At 42.2% G+C, this 17,500-nt stretch overlaps 2 protein-coding genes and 2 long non-coding RNA genes across 5 annotated transcripts in view; 1 reads left to right on the forward strand and 3 right to left on the reverse strand.

Moving 5' to 3' along the window:
- LOC113581552 (solute carrier family 41 member 1-like) overlaps positions 1-1,856 on the reverse strand; it is a 14,627-nt gene extending 12,771 nt beyond the window's left edge. The window contains exon 1 of the mRNA XM_027016769.3: positions 1,368-1,856. Within this exon, the coding sequence (XP_026872570.3) occupies positions 1,368-1,475 (108 nt within the window). The 5' untranslated portion in view covers positions 1,476-1,856. The remainder of the gene's footprint in view (positions 1-1,367) is intronic.
- Positions 1,857-1,974: 118 nt separating this feature from the next.
- aldh1l1 (aldehyde dehydrogenase 1 family, member L1) lies at positions 1,975-10,831 on the reverse strand. 2 transcript variants are annotated; one of them, XM_027016761.3, is made up of 23 exons: positions 10,676-10,831; positions 9,735-9,862; positions 9,216-9,450; positions 8,840-9,005; positions 8,556-8,657; positions 8,336-8,425; positions 7,903-8,040; positions 7,228-7,353; positions 6,625-6,716; positions 6,330-6,474; positions 6,082-6,201; positions 5,694-5,821; positions 5,405-5,555; positions 5,019-5,089; positions 4,798-4,903; positions 4,593-4,680; positions 4,156-4,249; positions 3,935-4,034; positions 3,739-3,837; positions 3,239-3,404; positions 2,950-3,055; positions 2,622-2,821; positions 1,975-2,488 (listed from the first exon to the last, which is right to left on the reverse strand). In XM_027016761.3, exons 2-23 carry the CDS (start codon positions 9,859-9,861, stop codon positions 2,433-2,435), a joined length of 2,706 nt encoding a protein of 901 aa, XP_026872562.3. In that variant the 5' UTR covers position 9,862; positions 10,676-10,831; the 3' UTR covers positions 1,975-2,432. The 2 variants fall into 2 exon arrangements, with proteins under 2 accessions (XP_026872562.3, XP_026872564.3); XM_027016763.3 differs by having other exon boundaries at positions 10,545-10,684.
- Positions 10,832-14,299: 3,468 nt separating this feature from the next.
- LOC113581539 (uncharacterized) overlaps positions 14,300-17,500 on the forward strand; it is a 14,023-nt gene continuing 10,822 nt past the window's right edge. The window contains exon 1 of the long non-coding RNA XR_003411077.3: positions 14,300-15,552. This is a non-coding gene — a long non-coding RNA (uncharacterized LOC113581539). The remainder of the gene's footprint in view (positions 15,553-17,500) is intronic.
- LOC145658769 (uncharacterized) overlaps positions 15,500-17,500 on the reverse strand; it is a 7,048-nt gene continuing 5,047 nt past the window's right edge. Inside the window, exon 4 of the long non-coding RNA XR_014124631.1 lies at positions 15,500-15,601. This is a non-coding gene — a long non-coding RNA (uncharacterized LOC145658769). The remainder of the gene's footprint in view (positions 15,602-17,500) is intronic.

The following is a 17,500-nucleotide window of genomic DNA, read 5'->3' on the forward strand; positions in this document are numbered from 1 at the left end:
TGGTCTGGCTGTGCAGTCAAAAATCAGATCCTGTGCGATATGAAGATATGTCCTCTACCCTAAAGTGCCATAAATCTAATTGACACTAAATGAGGGCAGCGGGTCATAGTGCTGCAGGTATGAGGGGGAGCAGTGGCAGAGATTCTCAGGCCTGATTTTGTCCCATACCCCATGTGAAAAAGTCTCGTTTATTTTTGCATGCTGAACACAAACGTGTTTCCAGAATTTCTCTAGCACCCATAGTTTTTTTTTGTTGTTGTTGTTGCTGCCGTTTTTCCCGGTATTCCTGCATGGCGCTAGGTACAGTAAGAAGGAGCAGTAGCATGGATCGTGGAGCCTCTCTGTGCTCTCAGACTTCTGCTGACATCCCACTTAAGTAGGATGCTGAGACCACATTTGGGTCAAAAGCGTTTTAGTACATTTGTACATACTTTATGTGTAATAACAGCCTTTTTTAAATTTTTTTTATTTTTTTTTTTATTTAAAGTACTATTATGTCCAACTATTTTAGTTTGTGGGACAAAAGAAAGTTCAAATTTTGTTGACCAGTGTTATTACTTTCATTATTCATTGACGGGGAAATATCATTTCCACAGCATCGACTCTGAAATGAGATATACAAAGGATGATTCTCCCTTATCAGTAATATTCTTTAAGTATAAGCAATTTGCGAATTACTAATCACAACAGTCAATTAGATGCATACAAATATATTCGAAAGTGATGAGGCCTACAGTTTGACAGTGAAGCCACTACAGTAGTTTCCCGATGTGCGGTGGTCTGTCTGTTGTCCCATGGTCATACTGCATGTCAGGGTGATCATGACACCTGCTGCCCTCACTGAACAAACAGGGCCGCTCACACACACACACACGCACCACTGACCCTTTACACTGATATTCCCTCAATGAATGTTAATTACAGCACAAAGCAGGAACATCAGAAGAAATAAGCAATAAGTAATGTTAATGAAGTAATTAACCCTCTTCAAAGCTGTTCAACAAAAAGACTACGATGAACGTTTGGAGATAGTTGGGATGGGAGAGACAGACAGTGTTAAACTGTAGAAGGTTACATAATGATAAGGTAAAATAAACACTCAGTACCCCACGAATTTGGAAAACGCTGATGATTTTAACTGCTTTGTTAATATTACATTTATACTCAAGTAGTGCTTTAAATAATGTTCATTAAGGGAACTATAATGTACCGTTACCAACTTCATGCAAAATGTTACCATCTATCTTTTTAGTAACAGAATATGAATGCGACTGAATTAATTATAATCCCATAATATATAATTTCAACAAGAAAAATGAAACTACAACAACTCAATGGACAAGCACAAAAAGGTTCTCAGCACCAACCTGCACTCCATCCAGTACAAGGCCAGCCAGCACCATCCCCATTCCGGCAAGTAGGAAGGGGATGAGCACCTGCTGGACCATGACCGAGGGAGACTCCGTAATAGTCATTGTCACCTTAGATTAAACCATCATTCCTCATCTCCGCTGGTCCACAAGCATCCATGCCGGCCTTGTCAGTGGAAGAATTCTTTTCCAGAATTTCAGAATTGTGGAAGAATTATTTTCCAGAATTCCACAGCATTTTATTCAGTAATACCTGAATCCAGTAGTAGACAGAAAGTTAATTTAAACGGCTTAGACCTTTAGACTAGTTTAAACACTTTGCCTCTCAGACACTGGATAGCAGTGTCTGGGATGGGCTTTCTGCATCATGGTCTTTTCCACACCCATTTGGCAGTAATCAGTTCTTTGGGTCTGATGTGCAAACAGACCAGTGTAAAGATCACTGATGTCAGGATATGATATGCAAATAACACATACAACAAGTGACTATGAAATGACTAGGAAATTAGCTGGTATTAACTGTATCAGCTACATTACTAGTACGGTTTCATCGCACACAATAAGTTTTTTTCTGTGGGAGTTATAGAAACACAATCACAAATCATACTATAAAACCATCCAGTCTGAACATACTGGATAGACTTTATTTCTTTTCTGTGGTACATGACTGAAATGTTACTGAATTTACAAAAAGCAATTGCCATACAATTTGCTAAACACTGATATCAATATGTGCAATATATAAACCTGTAGGTCTATTGTAAAATGTTTTGCATGCAATTTTAAATTTTTTTATTTTAAAAATGAAATCTTTGTAAACCATAATTAAAATTTGTGGAAAAAAATAATAAAAATCCAGTAACAGTAGTCTGAAAGGCTCAATTATAATGAAGGCATTATTGAACAGATACATTGCTACAACTTGAGCTCTCATTTTCTTCATTGATTAGATAGAACCATAGGCACATTTCATCCTAAGTCTCTTTATCAGTAGTGTTCAAGCAGACCATCAGTGAAATCCCCCTCTGTTCACTGTGAGAGTTCACTAGGGTTTTATCTGGGTTAGTACTCTATTGTCACTGCTTTAGTCTTCAAATACTCATTAAGAGCTTCTTGACCTATTAGGGGGATAAGATATGAAGAGAGAAATATAGAACAGAAAATAAATCAGATTAATTCAGTATTTTTTTAAATCTTCACCTGGATACATGCAGACGCACTTGCACATGCACCCACACGTTTCAGCCTTACCCAGATCCTTGCCGAAGCCAGACTGCTTGAAGCCTCCGAAGGGGCAGGCGACGTCAGTTTTGTTGTAGGTGTTGATGAACACGGTTCCCGCCTGGAGCCTTTCGCTCACGTACAGCGCCCTGCTGAGGTCTCGCGTGAATACCCCAGACGCCAGGCCGTACTCAGTCGCGTTGGCTCTCCGCAGCACTCCATCTACATCCCTGGTGGGAGGGGGGGAAACGGAGTTGGCAGCTGAGAGGAAGTGGAAAGGTAGGGAGAATAATGATGGGTGAAGCGTGATTAGCTGGAGGCAGCAAGTTAACAGTAGCAGGTAATGGCCTGCGCTCACCCTTCCTTAAATTTGGAGATGATCATGACAGGACCGAATGACTCCTCAACTGCGATATACATGTGATCCTGCACATCGGTGAAGACAGTGGGCTCAAAGAAAAAACCTGAGAAAGATAATAAAGCACTTTTCTCTTTAGCTGCAACACACACACACACACACACACACACACACACACACACACACACACACACACACACACACACACACACACACACACACACACACACACACACACACACACACACACACACACACACACACACACACACACACACACACTCCTGACCTGGGCGGTTGACTTGTTTTCCCCCACACACGAGCTTGGCACCCGCTTTCATTCCTCTCTCGCAGTACTCCAGCAGCTTCTCCAGGTGGGCTTTGTGGTTCTGGGGGCCATGGTCTGTCGAGCGCTCCAGAGGGTCACCAATCTTCATCTTCTTCACCTCTTCAACCTACAGAGAGACAGCACTCTGCTGCAGCCTGACCTTGAACAAGCTTCCCTTCAGTTCAATAGCACAGCAGTGACCTCTACTGGTCAACAAGGTGTTTGCCTCCTTTGACAGCGGACTCCATATCAAACTGTGTATGGTTTTAACCAGTGAAAGTGAAACCCTACATGAGACATTAAACAAGTTGATTTAAAAAAAAAAATTTTCTTAACTCTGAACCATAAAATTGTTGTCCAAAGCTAAAAATGTTAATCATAATGAATGAACTATTAAAGGAGTAGTGGCTTGAGCATACATATACCTACTGTATATTTGCACTACTTTACACCAGTCTTACCACTCTTTGGACAAAAGTATCATGCAGAGATTCTTCGACGAACAGTCTGCCTGCAGCGATGCAGTTCTCACCCTTGTTGAAGAACACCGAGCTCATTCCCTACACAGAACAGGAGGTACTGTCATCACCAGCCTCTGGAAGTAAACACACTATGACCGCATTCCTAACACAATCATCCGTCAATATGGGCTCCCACCATTCTGACCGCTTTGTCCAGGTCACAGTCACTGAAAATAATGAGGGGAGATTTGCCTCCCAGCTCCAGGGAGACCTTCTTCACATTGCTGATGGCACAGCTGCAGCACGCACGCACGCACACACGCACGCACACACACATGGCGTGAAAATGGTTAATGAACATGTAGCTCAGGCTGTCAGTCAGCCTGATTATGGGCTAAAAGGTCAGAAGTTGCTCACCTCTTCATGATCTGTTTGCCGATCTCTGTGGAGCCAGTGAAGCCCAGTTTACGCACGTCAGGGTGGTCCGACAGTCGCTGGCCCACCAGAGAACCTGAAACACCCATTACTGGCCATATTAATTATTTTCCACTCAGCTCATATTGTTTTATCACCATTATTTGACAAGGACAATACAGATGGAGAGCACATAAGGCATTTAGCTCAAACTAAACCGTTTTATAAATCCTGCTGCTGGAGGTCTACTGACCTGCCTAACGGATCACAGTTTTACTAACTCAGTTATAATATAGACATGAATGAATCCCAAGCCCTTTTCAACAGGCATGTTTGAGCCGACATGCAAATCAACTCCAGAGGGCAGCACATCAAACATTCATTATTATTACTACTACATGCTAAGCACAGTAAATAAATGATGGGATTAAATAAACAACCTGATCCAGGCAGGATGTTAACCACACCTCTGGGGAACCCTGCCCTTGCTGTCAATTCAGCAAACTTCAGAGCAGTGAGAGGGGTCACCTGGAGGAAGCATCACACACACACACACACACACACACACACACACACACATGTATCTACGTGTGCAGGCTAATCAAATGGACTAGAGATAGCGGGTGGTTTCCTGGAGCTGCTGACCTGCGCAGGTTTCAGGACCAGAGTGTTCCCTGCCGCCAAGCAGGCAGCAGTCTTCCACGCCAGCATCATCAGGGGATAGTTCCACGGGATAACAATGCCACAAACCCTGAACACAGACAAACATGACAACCACACAAATATCAGCCAAAATATCAATGATATACCTGCCACAGGATTTGGTTCATACATAATATTTAAATTACACTGAGTGGTGGCTTTACCCGATTGGTTCCTTCTTGGTGAAGGTTAGGTTGCGATTGGGTCGAGCCTGGTTAATTGGTATGGTGCAACCCTGCAGAGAAAGAATTAAGACAAAATTTCCCTACAGTTACCAACAAATATATAAAATCACCCAGATAGCAATAGACATAGAAATTACCCAGTTACCAACAGATAAAGAAAGACATTATCCAGTTACCAACAGATAGACACACCCCCACTCACACCCACTTATATCCAAAATAATTTATTTTGTTGACACCAAATATTTTGTAATGGTTTATTTTTCACACACTAACACAGAAGATGCTAAAGGCAATGACAGACATTTTTGTCTCACAAATGATAATTTACTATGCTGGAACTGGACAAACACACACACACACACCTGGATCTTGTCACACCAGCCAGCAAAGTATCTGAAGGTCTGAATGGACATGCCAACGTGGGTTTTGAGGGCCAGTGTGTAGACAGCTCCAGAGTCTATAGCCTCAATAGTGGCCAACTCCTCCTGATGCTGCTCCATGAGATCGGCCAGTCTGGTGTAGACACACACACACACACACACACACACCCACACACTTTACTGGAACAGCTGTGCACACCAATGTCCATATCCCTGCCTGCCTGCAGCACATCATATGGAGCACATTCGTTCTAAGAGTGCAGTCTCTCACTTGTAGATGAGTCGGCCTCTGTCTCTGGGGTTCATCTTGCCCCATTCGCCGTCCTCAAATGCCTCTTTTGCAGCTGACACAGCCTTCTCCACGTCTGAGAGCTGAGCCAGAGATACGTCGCAGATCGGCTAAAAGAAAGAGAGGGCGGAAGGAGCTGGACATGTTTAATATACATGTTATTAAAAAAGAAAGAAAGACGGAAAAAAAATAGCATTAACCCTTATGTACAATGAAACTGGAGCTTTTCTGAAGTACTTTTCACAGACATTGTGACTGTAGCCTCTGTGCCCAGACAGCACAAAACCTGCTTCCGCTCCTCTACTATGGTAGTTTAATGGCGGGCTGTAAATATCTCTCCCTTTCACTTTCTCACTCTCACTCTCTGTACCTGTCCATTGGTGGGGTTAATGCTCTTGTAGGTCTTTGCTCCCTCGGCATCCACAAACTCTCCGTCTATAAAGAGCTGGTGGGGCATCTGCACGGTCATGTTGTTGATGTTCATCTCCACCTGGAACACAGCTTAGTTTCAGTAAAAAATGCTTTAAAATGTCTGAGGAGGCTAAAGATGCATATCCTGGTTTGACGTGCAGTCCAAAGCTCTCTTGGTCCAGCTCTACAGGCGTGCGCGATGCTTACGTAGTCGACGACGAGCTCTTCTGCATCCTCGCCTCTCAGCTTCCTCACGCACATCTGAATGAACTCCTGAAAGGTCGTAGCCATGTAAACGTCCTCGTTCTGCAACTGCAGGTGACTCGCCCGCAACTTCACCTCCTCCACCAGCCTGCGAGGGGGTGACCAAGAAAACGAAAACTTTAAGAGAGCCTCCTTTCAATGGGAGATTAAATAGGAGGTATATTATACTAAATTATTATTATTAAATATAAAATTTAAAATTAATAAAAGGTTTTATGCAAGTATCTGTGTGTGATACCTGACAACATCCATAGAGGCAGCACCTGACTTAAAGAAGTCAGTGGAGTCCTCAACTGACTCAACATTTGTCAGAATACTCTTCCATACAGCCTGGATTAACACAACAACACACAACACACAGGGTGGCTAGGGTGCACTAACACTGCTGTTAACCCACTCTGGGGTTAATAGAAGGAAATACTAGTTCACTCTTGTGAATCCACTTAGGCAAACTAGCACCTGTCTATAGGAGTGAAGACCTGGCATTTGGTGTGCCAGGCAATTGGGCAATGCTCAGTCACTTACTGCACATACCAAGAGATAACACCAAGACAGATACAACATTTGACTGGTTTTCCTAATAACATACGAAGATCCTGTGACAGACTCTGCTCACAAGATGTAGTTTGCACTCTGCATCAAATGCTAAAATCAATCCTTATGATAAACGTAGACAATTGGTGGGGAGAGTGAGGAATGATGTTCCAATGTGTGGTAATGGGGGAGAGTGTGAGGGATGTTTTAGTGTGTGGTAATGGTGGGGAGAGTAAGAGAAGTTTCAGTGTGTGCTGATAATGAAGAGAAAAGTGTTTCACTGTAGGGTGTGAGTGAGATGTCTCACCCTTATCTGCTCAGAGAAGTTCTTCTCTTCCTCCGTGAGCTCCACTGAAGTACTGGAGTCAGCATTAAAATACTGTGCAGCTGCAATCATTTTCCCATCCTCAAACTGCAGGTTCTTTATCAGCAACTAAACACACACACACACACACACACACCTTTTTTTACTAGGAAACAACCTTTTCCCTTTGCGCTGACCTTTGCTATTCAACGCCCTTCAGAGACAAAGAAGACTGGTGAGGAGGGTCCGAGTGGGGCTTTACGCATGACCTCAGGAGGGTCCGAGTGGGGCTTTACGCATGACCTCAGGAGGGTCCGAGTGGGGCTTTACGCATGACCTCAGGAGGGTCCGAGTGGGGCTTTACGCATGACCTCAGGAGGGTCCGAGTGGGGCTTTACGCATGACCTCAGGAGGGTCTGACAATTACACTCAGCTTGACTTTGCCCTTCTGAGTGCAGCTGCAGTTTTAGCTTGCACCGTTTCAAAAGCTTGTGCTTCTGAATTTGTCTTTCAGTTTGTCTTTTCTTTGCACTTTGTACTTTTTTTGGTGTTAACCAAAAATATGTTACAAAGTCACTTTGCTTTCAACAAAAGCAAACATTGGTCTTGGATAAGTGCACTGTACGAGGTTTAATGCCTCTGCTTGGGGTTGGTCCTTAATTCCTCTAGCATGGTTACCATCTTGCCATCGTTGCCAAACAGAAGCAGGCCATTTTTGGTGACCAGGCCTGGTCGACTTGCGCCGGGGATCTCCAGAGGCTGACCTTTCGCCGTGGACCCGTCATCCACCAACGCCGAGCCATAGAATGTCACATTCTACCCAGAGAGTAGACAGAACACTGTTAACCGGTTTGGTAACACTAATGAGATTTATGGAATTAGTCCATTCACAGAAAGCAAATATCAGACAGACAGATGCGGACAGATATGCACATGTATGTAGGTGGACGTGTGTGCGCAAGTGTGCATGCGTCTGTTTCTTTGTGTGCATTTATGTGTAGGAGGAGGATGTCCTTGTGAATTACAAGATTTTTTTGCATGTTGGAAGTTCACATGTAGGAAGTACTAGCAAACTGTAAGGTATGCGTCATGTGTAGTTTTTATGACAAACCTTTCCATCAACCTCTGCCCAGGCTCCAGGGACTTTGTCATTTCCTCTGATCCAGTTATGAATGGCCTCAGCAGACTGGTTCCAATCAATCTACACACGCACGCATGCACACGCACGCTTTATTAAGAAATTTCGAAACCAGAAGTTTTTTCTCTGAATCAGAAAAGTTCAGGTATAAGGCTACCAAAAATAATCGCAACAACACAGTGGGTCGACCCACCTTTGCATTGTCTTTTTTCTGAATGCACTCATAGGTGGCACCCTCCTCTGGCTGCTTGATTCTGGGAGCTTTACCTGCTGCAATTAATCTGACTGCCTCCACCTTGGACGGACAAACACAGTCATCGTTCCCGCAATAAAACACGTCTAAGAAGCAGAATATAAACCCACTCATCTCATTTGCAATAAGATCTTAAATAAGATACTTTAGTGAGGCACTCCAACGCAGACTGTTAATGTTACATACAATGAGAGCGTGTTGATAGCCACTCTGCACTCACTCACCATTCCTCTGACTCCTTCGGGAAAAAGGAAGCGCTTATAGATGGTGCTCACAGTGTCATCAGGTTCTACATCACACTCTTTCTGCAACAAGATTGGTCCAGTGTCTAGTCCATCATCTGCCCAGAACACTGTGAACCCGCCCGTTTTGTCACCATGGATGAGAGTCCTGTAAGCAGTGCGGCAATGACATGACTGCCAAAATTCTAAAATATTTAATTTAAATGTACATATACACTATATTCAGACATCTATAAATGTGCAAAAAGCAAAGCACACTAATGCAGACAGCACTGTAGGTCAGGGTGGTAGAGACAGCCCCCGTCTCGGGGGCAAACACCCCCCCCCCCCAATACATTTATAACGTACACACACTGACCAATTAATGGCAGATGCTCCTCTGTGGCGGGGCAGCAGTGAGGGATGGTAGATGATCGAGCCGTGCTGTGGGTGGTCCATCACCTCCATGGGGATGAACTGGGAGCAGAAGGGCAGAACGTTGAGCTCCGCCCCCACCGCCTTGTACAGTTCCACCACCTCATCAATGGCCTTGCCCTTCAGCCGCCAGCGCGGGAACTTAAACACGCGCACACCGTCCTTCTCTGCTTCGGCACCTGTGTGACGTCACATTCCGTCCAACTCAGTTCACATTTGGGGGAGGAAATTGATTTCAGATGTGCACTCTTGATAGGTTCAGGGTGCAAATGAACCTAAAACACTTATTTGCTTTATTCAGCCCAGAGCTAACAAGGGCCTTGTTCAGCAGCCCAATAGTGGCAACTTGGCAATGGTAGGGCTTAAATTGGGTAACCTTCTGACAGTACCTTAACTGCTGGGCCTAAGAAAAGAGACATAAGAAAAGACATCTTGTTGATAAAAATTAGATGGAAAAATGCACCTAGAGGATCCGCTTTGCCATCTTTGTCAGGTATGGTAAACACACCAACAATAGTATGACCGTCGTTCTTCAGCTCTTTATACACTTCCTGCCCAAAAAGGCTCTGGCCAATCACAGCAATCTTCATCCTGAACACCGAAGAGAAAGAGAAAGAGAAAGAGACAGACAGACAGACAGACAGACAATCTCAGACTGAAGGGAATATATTCATGCACGATGAATTACACACTACCACCTTTAAAAATTTGCTGTTAAGCCAAAGCATCGAGTGGTTATGGTTAATACCGTTGTCAAATCAGCAAACTGTAGACGCGAAAACACTGTATTTACAGCACACGGTGTGCATGTCAATGTACCGTAAATGAATGGATAACAGCGCTTTAAAAATCTAAAATATGTTTTATACGTCTATCGGTACTGTTCATTATATTGCATAATGAGGCTGGCTCTATAATCCCTACAGTGAATGAATCCTCTGAAGAACATTTGAATGAATGCTTAACGTAGATGAAGACGGGGTTGTCCTCCTTGTCTAGTTGCAAGAAGGGATCTGGTCTTGCGTAATGCGTCAAGCTCGCCCGAGAACTACCTTGACAGTTGCTGCACGGATCAGCTAAACGCGGAAACCTTTAGATCGATTTTGTGAGTTTCAGCGCTATAGACTATCTTCGGAACATTTAAAGCTGTTGCTTGCTCAAACTGATTTAAAAAGCTCATTTCTTTTACACTCAGTTTGGTTTTTACTTTACTTTCACGAGATCTCTTGCAAGCAAACAGTCTACGCGACATCGGCCATAATCTGTAACTTACTGTGAAAACCAATAAACTGAAATCGATCCTTCAATCTTCAAAATATGACATGAGATTTCAATATGGCATAGGAGCTCGGTAACGCTACTGTGCAAAAGTTGTCAAACGTCAAGAACTAGAACTTTGCATACCCTTGCAAGTCCAAAAGACCCTCCTCGCGTATAAAAGAGCGATCCAATCGGAGCAGTTGCAATTTATTTCGGCTGCATGTTAAATTTGCTAAACTGCCAATGCGTTACCGTAATTACACAACTGCGGAGCAACAAAAGTGTTCGGCACGGCTGGAACCAAATTGTAGAGGGAGGAGCGAAGTCTCCACATTTGATTGCATTCAGGTACCCGTCAACTGCTATCGATCATGTAGACAGTTCATGTAGTTCTTATTGTGGTCGTAGTCAGCATTGTCCATAGATTTCGCCCTGCAATTACTTTGCAAATAATCCCATTTATTGCTAAATTAGTGGTCATGGTACATTGTAAAACATTTATGTTTGTTCTAAGTGGGATTTGGTGACCTAGATAGCATTTCATCACAAATTCAGCATGCAAAAACTAAACTAAATAAGACCCAGGAGTTCATTGTCTGACCTAAAGTTACTCCCTTAATAGCACTGACGCAATGACACACTCAGTGACAAATTTATGGTGGGGTTTACTCTGGTGCAAACGGCAGCGCAAGAGTTATACCTTTGCTCAAGCGTTTGTGAAAATTGTTGAGTTGCTTAACATGGGGATATGATAACCTGATTACCAACCGTCTGATGTTTCTGATGTTAATGTAAACTTCTCCACAAGTCATCTGAAAGCCAATTAAAACAAAATCAAATACAATTAAAAAAAAAAAATCCAAAGAAAAATAAGTTCAATCAATTAATCAAATTTCATCCCTCATCTCTCTCTTTTTCAGTTCCCTTTCTCCTCTCTCTGCTTACCATTTAGCTTACCACCTTACAGGGAAAGAGAAGGGCCCCAAATGGTCATTAAGAAGAACTTCAAAAAGTAAGAGAAGGAAAGATACTACAGAAGACTTTAGAATTTTTCATATTTCTGTGAGATTGACAATTGTTTGAAAATGACCTTGATCTTTCAGGCCAGTCTAAACATGTCTGAAGGACTCTGCACTGTACCCTGCACTTCTGACTAGAGAAAAATTAACCATAAACCATTGCAATAGCCTGCTGCATGAACCAGGCTAAAAATCGTTAGAGAAACATTTCTTCAAGTATTATCTTGTCCTCAGCATAGCAGAGGTCATTCACATCAGGAGATCATGCTAATGGTTGAAAACAAGCACCAGACACTTTATCGAGACCCTTTATTTTTGAAGAAATAGCAAAGCTATATGATATGAAATAACGGCAACATTTGTAGTGGTTCTCGAAGTGCGTCTCAGAAAAATTAGAGTCAGGTCTCTGTGAGCCCATAGCTCTGATCTGTCCTCATAGAGTTAATGATTGACAGCTCATATGATCATGACCTGTTAGCAATATAATTCCTGCAGTATTTCCGTATTCATAGAGATTCCATTCACTTATACAGTTCTCCCTCAACATATCTTAACGTATGTCATATGTATAATAAGGACTTTGTTGATGGAAGAGTAGTTTAAGTTGGAAAAGAAGGAAAAGGGGAAGTTACTGATCCAGCTAGGATACATCCCCGCAGAGGGCAGGAGGGGTTGGCCATATTTCACTTATATTAGCTCGTATTTTTGAGTGAGGAGATGCAGTAAAAAAAAACAAACCTGCAGTACTCTTTGTAACCACAGAGAGGCGCTACAGGAACAAATAGCAATACCTTAGTCTCGTCAGAGCTCTAAGTTGTGAGCTCAGCAGCCGGCTGCAAGGAGCCAGTCCACTGACCTCAGCCCTCTCGCCCTTATTGTTCATTCAGCTTGGCCTCTCCGCATCTGGATTTAACTGACCTCAAAGAGACAGCCCAGATCTGAAGTGGCAGCCAGCGTACTGAGTTCCAAAGGTTTGCTGTTGAAGCTACAACTCAGCTATGAAACGTTGTCAGTCACAAAAGTGTCTGTTTATGTGACACATGTTTGTGACACATGTCCTGAATTGAATTAGAAAGGAAGTCAGAAAAGAGTACTGTAAAAGAGGTTCATTATTTCTCTGTTCATTCCTTATAAATCCTTTCATGGGTGAGTTCTAAAATGTATAGGGAAGTTTATTTTACCCCAAATTTTAGAATTCTGCAGGGAAATGAGTTTATATGTGAGCCTTTTGAAAATCACAGATTAATTTTGCTGTGTCATAATGTCAAACCTTTAGCTTTTTAACATTGTAATCACAGTAGTGCAGTTATACTCCACAGACACAATACAGAACTGGTCACGCTGGTTTGATCTTTCTCCTCAAATGGTTAAAAATGTTGGTGCCCAGTATTTATCATGTCACAGAGCACCATCTTGTTGAGAGCAATAGCGTACATCTCTTCACCTCTTCTCACTGGATTTAAACATGTTCCAGTAGGGCATTCAACACCCCTGATCAATCTCCTTTTCAAAAGTAGGAAACAAAAAGTAAACAAACAGCAGACTGCTGGGTGGGACTGACTTTGGGATGTGCTACAGCAGCAGTGGGCATTTCCCAAGATCATATATGATATTCAGATATACAGAAGATACACAGAGACACGTGTGAGTATACTGTGGGTTTCCTATTTTTAAAACAGGAGATTTTAATAGGAGTTTTAAAGGCTTAAACTATCACTTCACTGTAGTATCTAAGCCCAGTGAGAAGCAGCAGAGGTTAGTTTATAAAGTCTCAGTACTAAAGCTCTCAGTACTAAAGCTCTCAGTACTAAAGCTCTCAGTACTAGAGCTCTCAGTACTAGAGCTCTCAGTACTAAAGCTCTCAGTACTAAAGCTCTCAGTACTAAAGCTCTCAGTACTAGAGCTCTCAGTACTAAAGCTATAAGTACTAAAGCTATCAGTACTAAAGCTCTCACGACTAAAACTATCAGTACTTGAGCTCTCTGTACTAAAGCTATCAGTACTAAAGCTCTATAAATATTATGGGAAACAACCATTTTAATAAGGTATGAACATATTGTTTACACAAAAATGCTGAAGTATTATATTACTGATATCATTGAGTGAGAGAGAGCGAGCGAGAGAGAGAGAGAGAGAGAGAGAGTGAAGGAGAGAGTAATTATAGTTGCTGGCTCCTGTTCATCCACAAGAGAGGTAAAGTATTTTTATGGAGTACTTACAGTATCACACCAGGCCATCTGTCAGTGGATACTTTCATCTATCACTAGAATGCTCTCTGTCATGTGTACACACACACACACAAACAAAACAAACAAACACAAGTGACAAAAATAATAGGCCTAAGTCACATGTATGATTCCATTAAATATCAAGGAACGAAATGCCTTTCTGACACAAATATAGCAGAGATTAGGAGAATGAAACTAACTCCATGTTTTCACTTTCACACTTGATTCCCTCCATAGCTTCCTTGGCTGAGTCCAGTGACACATCACTTGATATGGGGTCCACATCTGGCATGGGCACCAAAGTGTCCTGGCATCTATATATAGGTATAAAAATAATACCCAATGTCATTAGAAAAGATCTGGCATGGGGATACAACCAAACCAGCAGGCTTATGTAATAGAGTTAACATCCAATTACAGACACCAATGAAAGACATAGGGGGAGGAGAGGAAAGGAGAGAGAGAATGCGTGAAAGAGGGGGTTGTGTATAAGTTAAATATTAACGCAATCACAACAGAAATCAAAAGTGACAAAGGAATAAAATGGGTTTTGATTGTAGTTGTTTGTTTTGAAGGAAGGACTTCCTGGAAGTGCATCTTGATGTATGGCTGAGAATGGACGTTAGGGGTTTTGATGAAAAAGACCAGCTCAGACAGACACCCTCCAGCTTCCTCGATGCGCGGGGCAATAATCTTCTCATCTGGAGACAGAAATCAAACCCAGTGTTACTCCTCCAACACACGTTCAGTCAGACCAGCCAGTTCAGAACCAGTTTGCTCTGCCTCATTCTGCCCGGTGTGCATGAGTGTGTGTGTTCACATCTGAAATTACTGACCTCATCCTCAGCCCAGCTACCATAAACCCCAGCCCTAAATTGGCATGGCTCAGGGTCTGTGTATATTCATGTGGAACTGAGACTGAAAAAAAGTCTACCAAAACATGTTCTAAGTGGTTAGTTTTCCGATTTTGCACAAGGCAGTTCCACTTTACATGCTCCAACGAGTGTGTGTGCATTATATATTAGATACATTAGACACAGATTTTTATTTTTATTTTGCAAATCTGTGTACTTGTCCGAGCCTTCTGCATTTTGTATGGCTGGTAGTAATGGGTAACAGGAAAACTGTCAGATTTTGCCATTTTAAAACCTGCATTTTTCCACCCAGACCGAGCATGTCCCATGTTTGGCCAGCGGAAGGATTCAGTGCCAGCTGCACACCCACTGCCAGCCCATGTGACAGACTTCCGGCAGCCTGAGGGCTGTGCCACTCAGCTGACCACAACCTATGGCCACTGTGGCGGTTAAAGGAGAAGGCTGTTAACACACAGAGTGAAACGATGTTTTTAGTGTACCACCATACATTAACAAGTGCTATAGCGGCAGTTATGTCTGTCAGGGACACTGAACTGAGAGGGGCCAAGCTAACTAGGAGACATGTTTAGAGTCTCCAGCCCAACGTCTGATCACTGATACCCCCAGAATGGCTATAAATGTAGTCGCCCCTTCACCTTCTTTTATTATTTGTTTTGTGAGTGTCTCAAGTTTCGTGTTCATAAATCTGATTTTATAACATGCTTTTATAGCCAATGCTTTCACATGGGAAGGGGCGTGATGCATGATCTTCCCAAAGCTTTCACAAGGGAAGGAAACATGCTCCGGTCCTGAACAACATACTGTATTTATATGGTGTTGACCCTCTGTCACTACATGGCAGAAGGTGATCTGACAGCGGTTCTAGCTGCAAGTCTTCTGGCACATACTCACTGCAGGAGGTAGAGCTGTTTAAGATTCTCTATTCACTCTCTTCCATGATGTAGCTCTCTTTGGTCATAGAATCACACACACACACACACACATGCACACACACACACACACACACACAGAGGGAGAGAGAGAGACATTATTCTATATTCTACAGTAATGTAGAAAAGTCTAATATAATTTTAGAATTTAATTAAAAGAGCATATTCCCAGTGTAGGATGTATTATGGAGCTCTTCTTAGTATTTTTGACATGAATAAGATAATTATCTATTCCTTTCAATGTCTAGGATAAAATGTTTGGTTTTATATTTAGTTTAAACATTTACATTTTAAAAATCTTGTAATCCCACAATAGTTGCAAATTGATTATAATTTACTAACTATAATTTACTATCTTAAAAATCTTAAAACATCTTGGAAATAACATATAACCTTCTTGGCTTTCAAAAAAAACCCACCAATCAAAGCTGCAGAAATATTCATATGTCTAGAAAATCTAGAAAAGTTTAAAGTAATTTTGGTGGTGTGCGATATCAGCCTTTTCTGTGATGTTTTGTCTGTTATTTGGGATTTGGAATATTCAGCACTGATCAGTCCAGTTAGTGCAGTTATGAAAAGAAACTCCTCTTTAACCTTTATTTAAGCAGGTAAATCTCCTGAGATGCAAAATCTCTTTACCATGAGAGATCAGACTTTCCAAAGTGTATCCTGCTTATTTGTCTCCAACATTAAGAAATATTGCACATCGGTTTGGGTAGTGGCTCCAGGCTCTGTGATGGTGGGGATTAAACTCCAGCATTCTGACACGGAATGGCCCAGCTGCGTTGTGTAAGCTTTAAAACATGGCCTGCCAGGGTCTATAAAATCCTAAACACACTTTGTTCCCTCCACTGCTGTGTAATGGCCATCGGCCTGCTTGCTCCCACTGGACAACACCGGCAGGGATTCCACAGAGAACATGGCTATGGCAATTGTCTACTTTGTTCATATTCAGTGCTACTATTCCTAGCCAGCCAAGACATTGTGTAAAATAAGACAATGACTATCCTGCATCTTACAGAATACATCTTGCTTATCAATAGTATAGCTTATCAAATAGCACAGTTATTATTAAACCACTACCAGATCATTTCTGTTTGATCAGGGCTGGTTTTAGGAACATGGCTACAGCATGTGGAGTCCAGTGGCACAGAATGGGGTCAATACCAACTCTCCTATACCCAGGACTGCTGAACCCTCCTTCTGGTAGTCCTTACCAACAAAAAATGAACAAGGAGAGAGTGTGCATAACATAGATGGGTGTGTAATTTTGATTATACTGCAACAACAGACAGCTTTTTGTTAGTCATCCTGCTTCTCAGTTACATGTGTAATACTGTAACTCTTGCTGGACATGCTGTTCTTGTATTGCCCTGGGTCACTGGAGGTTGCTAAACACTGTCAGTCTCCAGGGGAAAGACTGCATGTGGGGCAGAGAGTGTTAGGAAAAGAGACCAAGACAATTATACTTTAAAGCTGGATGAGCTGAGGTAGTGTCTTCTGATGTAACTCGAGGCAGTGTTTCTGTGATTTAGAACAGCACATTCCCTAATGAAAAGCCTGCTTTTGCTCATTTAAAGAGAAAAATATTTGGTAAGGACTTATGGGTTTAGATAATAAATTCAATTTATAAGTCTTACATCTATGAGATCTCAGTTTTGTTAAAAATCCATTGAGTGATCATCATAAGCCAAAATGCCACACGCGCTTATCATATAGATGCAACATGCTTTTCACACTACAGCAGACACTTAGAACACACTCGTCTTAGTGCATATCTTTGCTTCATCCGAATTATAGAGACAAGGAACAGAAATATTTGTTTAATGGGTTATTTATGGATCTGTCGTAAATGCTTCATGCTTCAGACACTGTATGAATTCCCTGTTGTACATAGCTGTTGGCTAAAAGTGTAGGC

This window comes from Electrophorus electricus, chromosome 7 (assembly GCF_041902795.1).
Source record: "Electrophorus electricus isolate QZ-2024a chromosome 7, ASM4190279v1, whole genome shotgun sequence".
Classification (NCBI taxonomy): domain Eukaryota; kingdom Metazoa; phylum Chordata; class Actinopteri; order Gymnotiformes; family Gymnotidae; genus Electrophorus; species Electrophorus electricus.

What these genes read in the sequence shown, in the direction of transcription:
- aldh1l1 (XM_027016761.3), bottom strand. Translation starts at nt 9,861, where the DNA reads ATGAAGATTGCTGTGATTGGCCAGAGCCTTTTTGGGCAGGAAGTGTAT. An exon ending in CCGAAGGAGTCAGAGGAATG is followed by an intron (nt 8,658 to 8,839) that starts GTGAGTGAGTGC and finishes TGTCCGTCCAAG; the next exon opens with GTGGAGGCAGTCAGATTAAT. An exon ending in TTAACCCCACCAATGGACAG is followed by an intron (nt 5,822 to 6,081) that starts GTACAGAGAGTG and finishes TCTTTCTTTTAG; the next exon opens with CCGATCTGCGACGTATCTCT.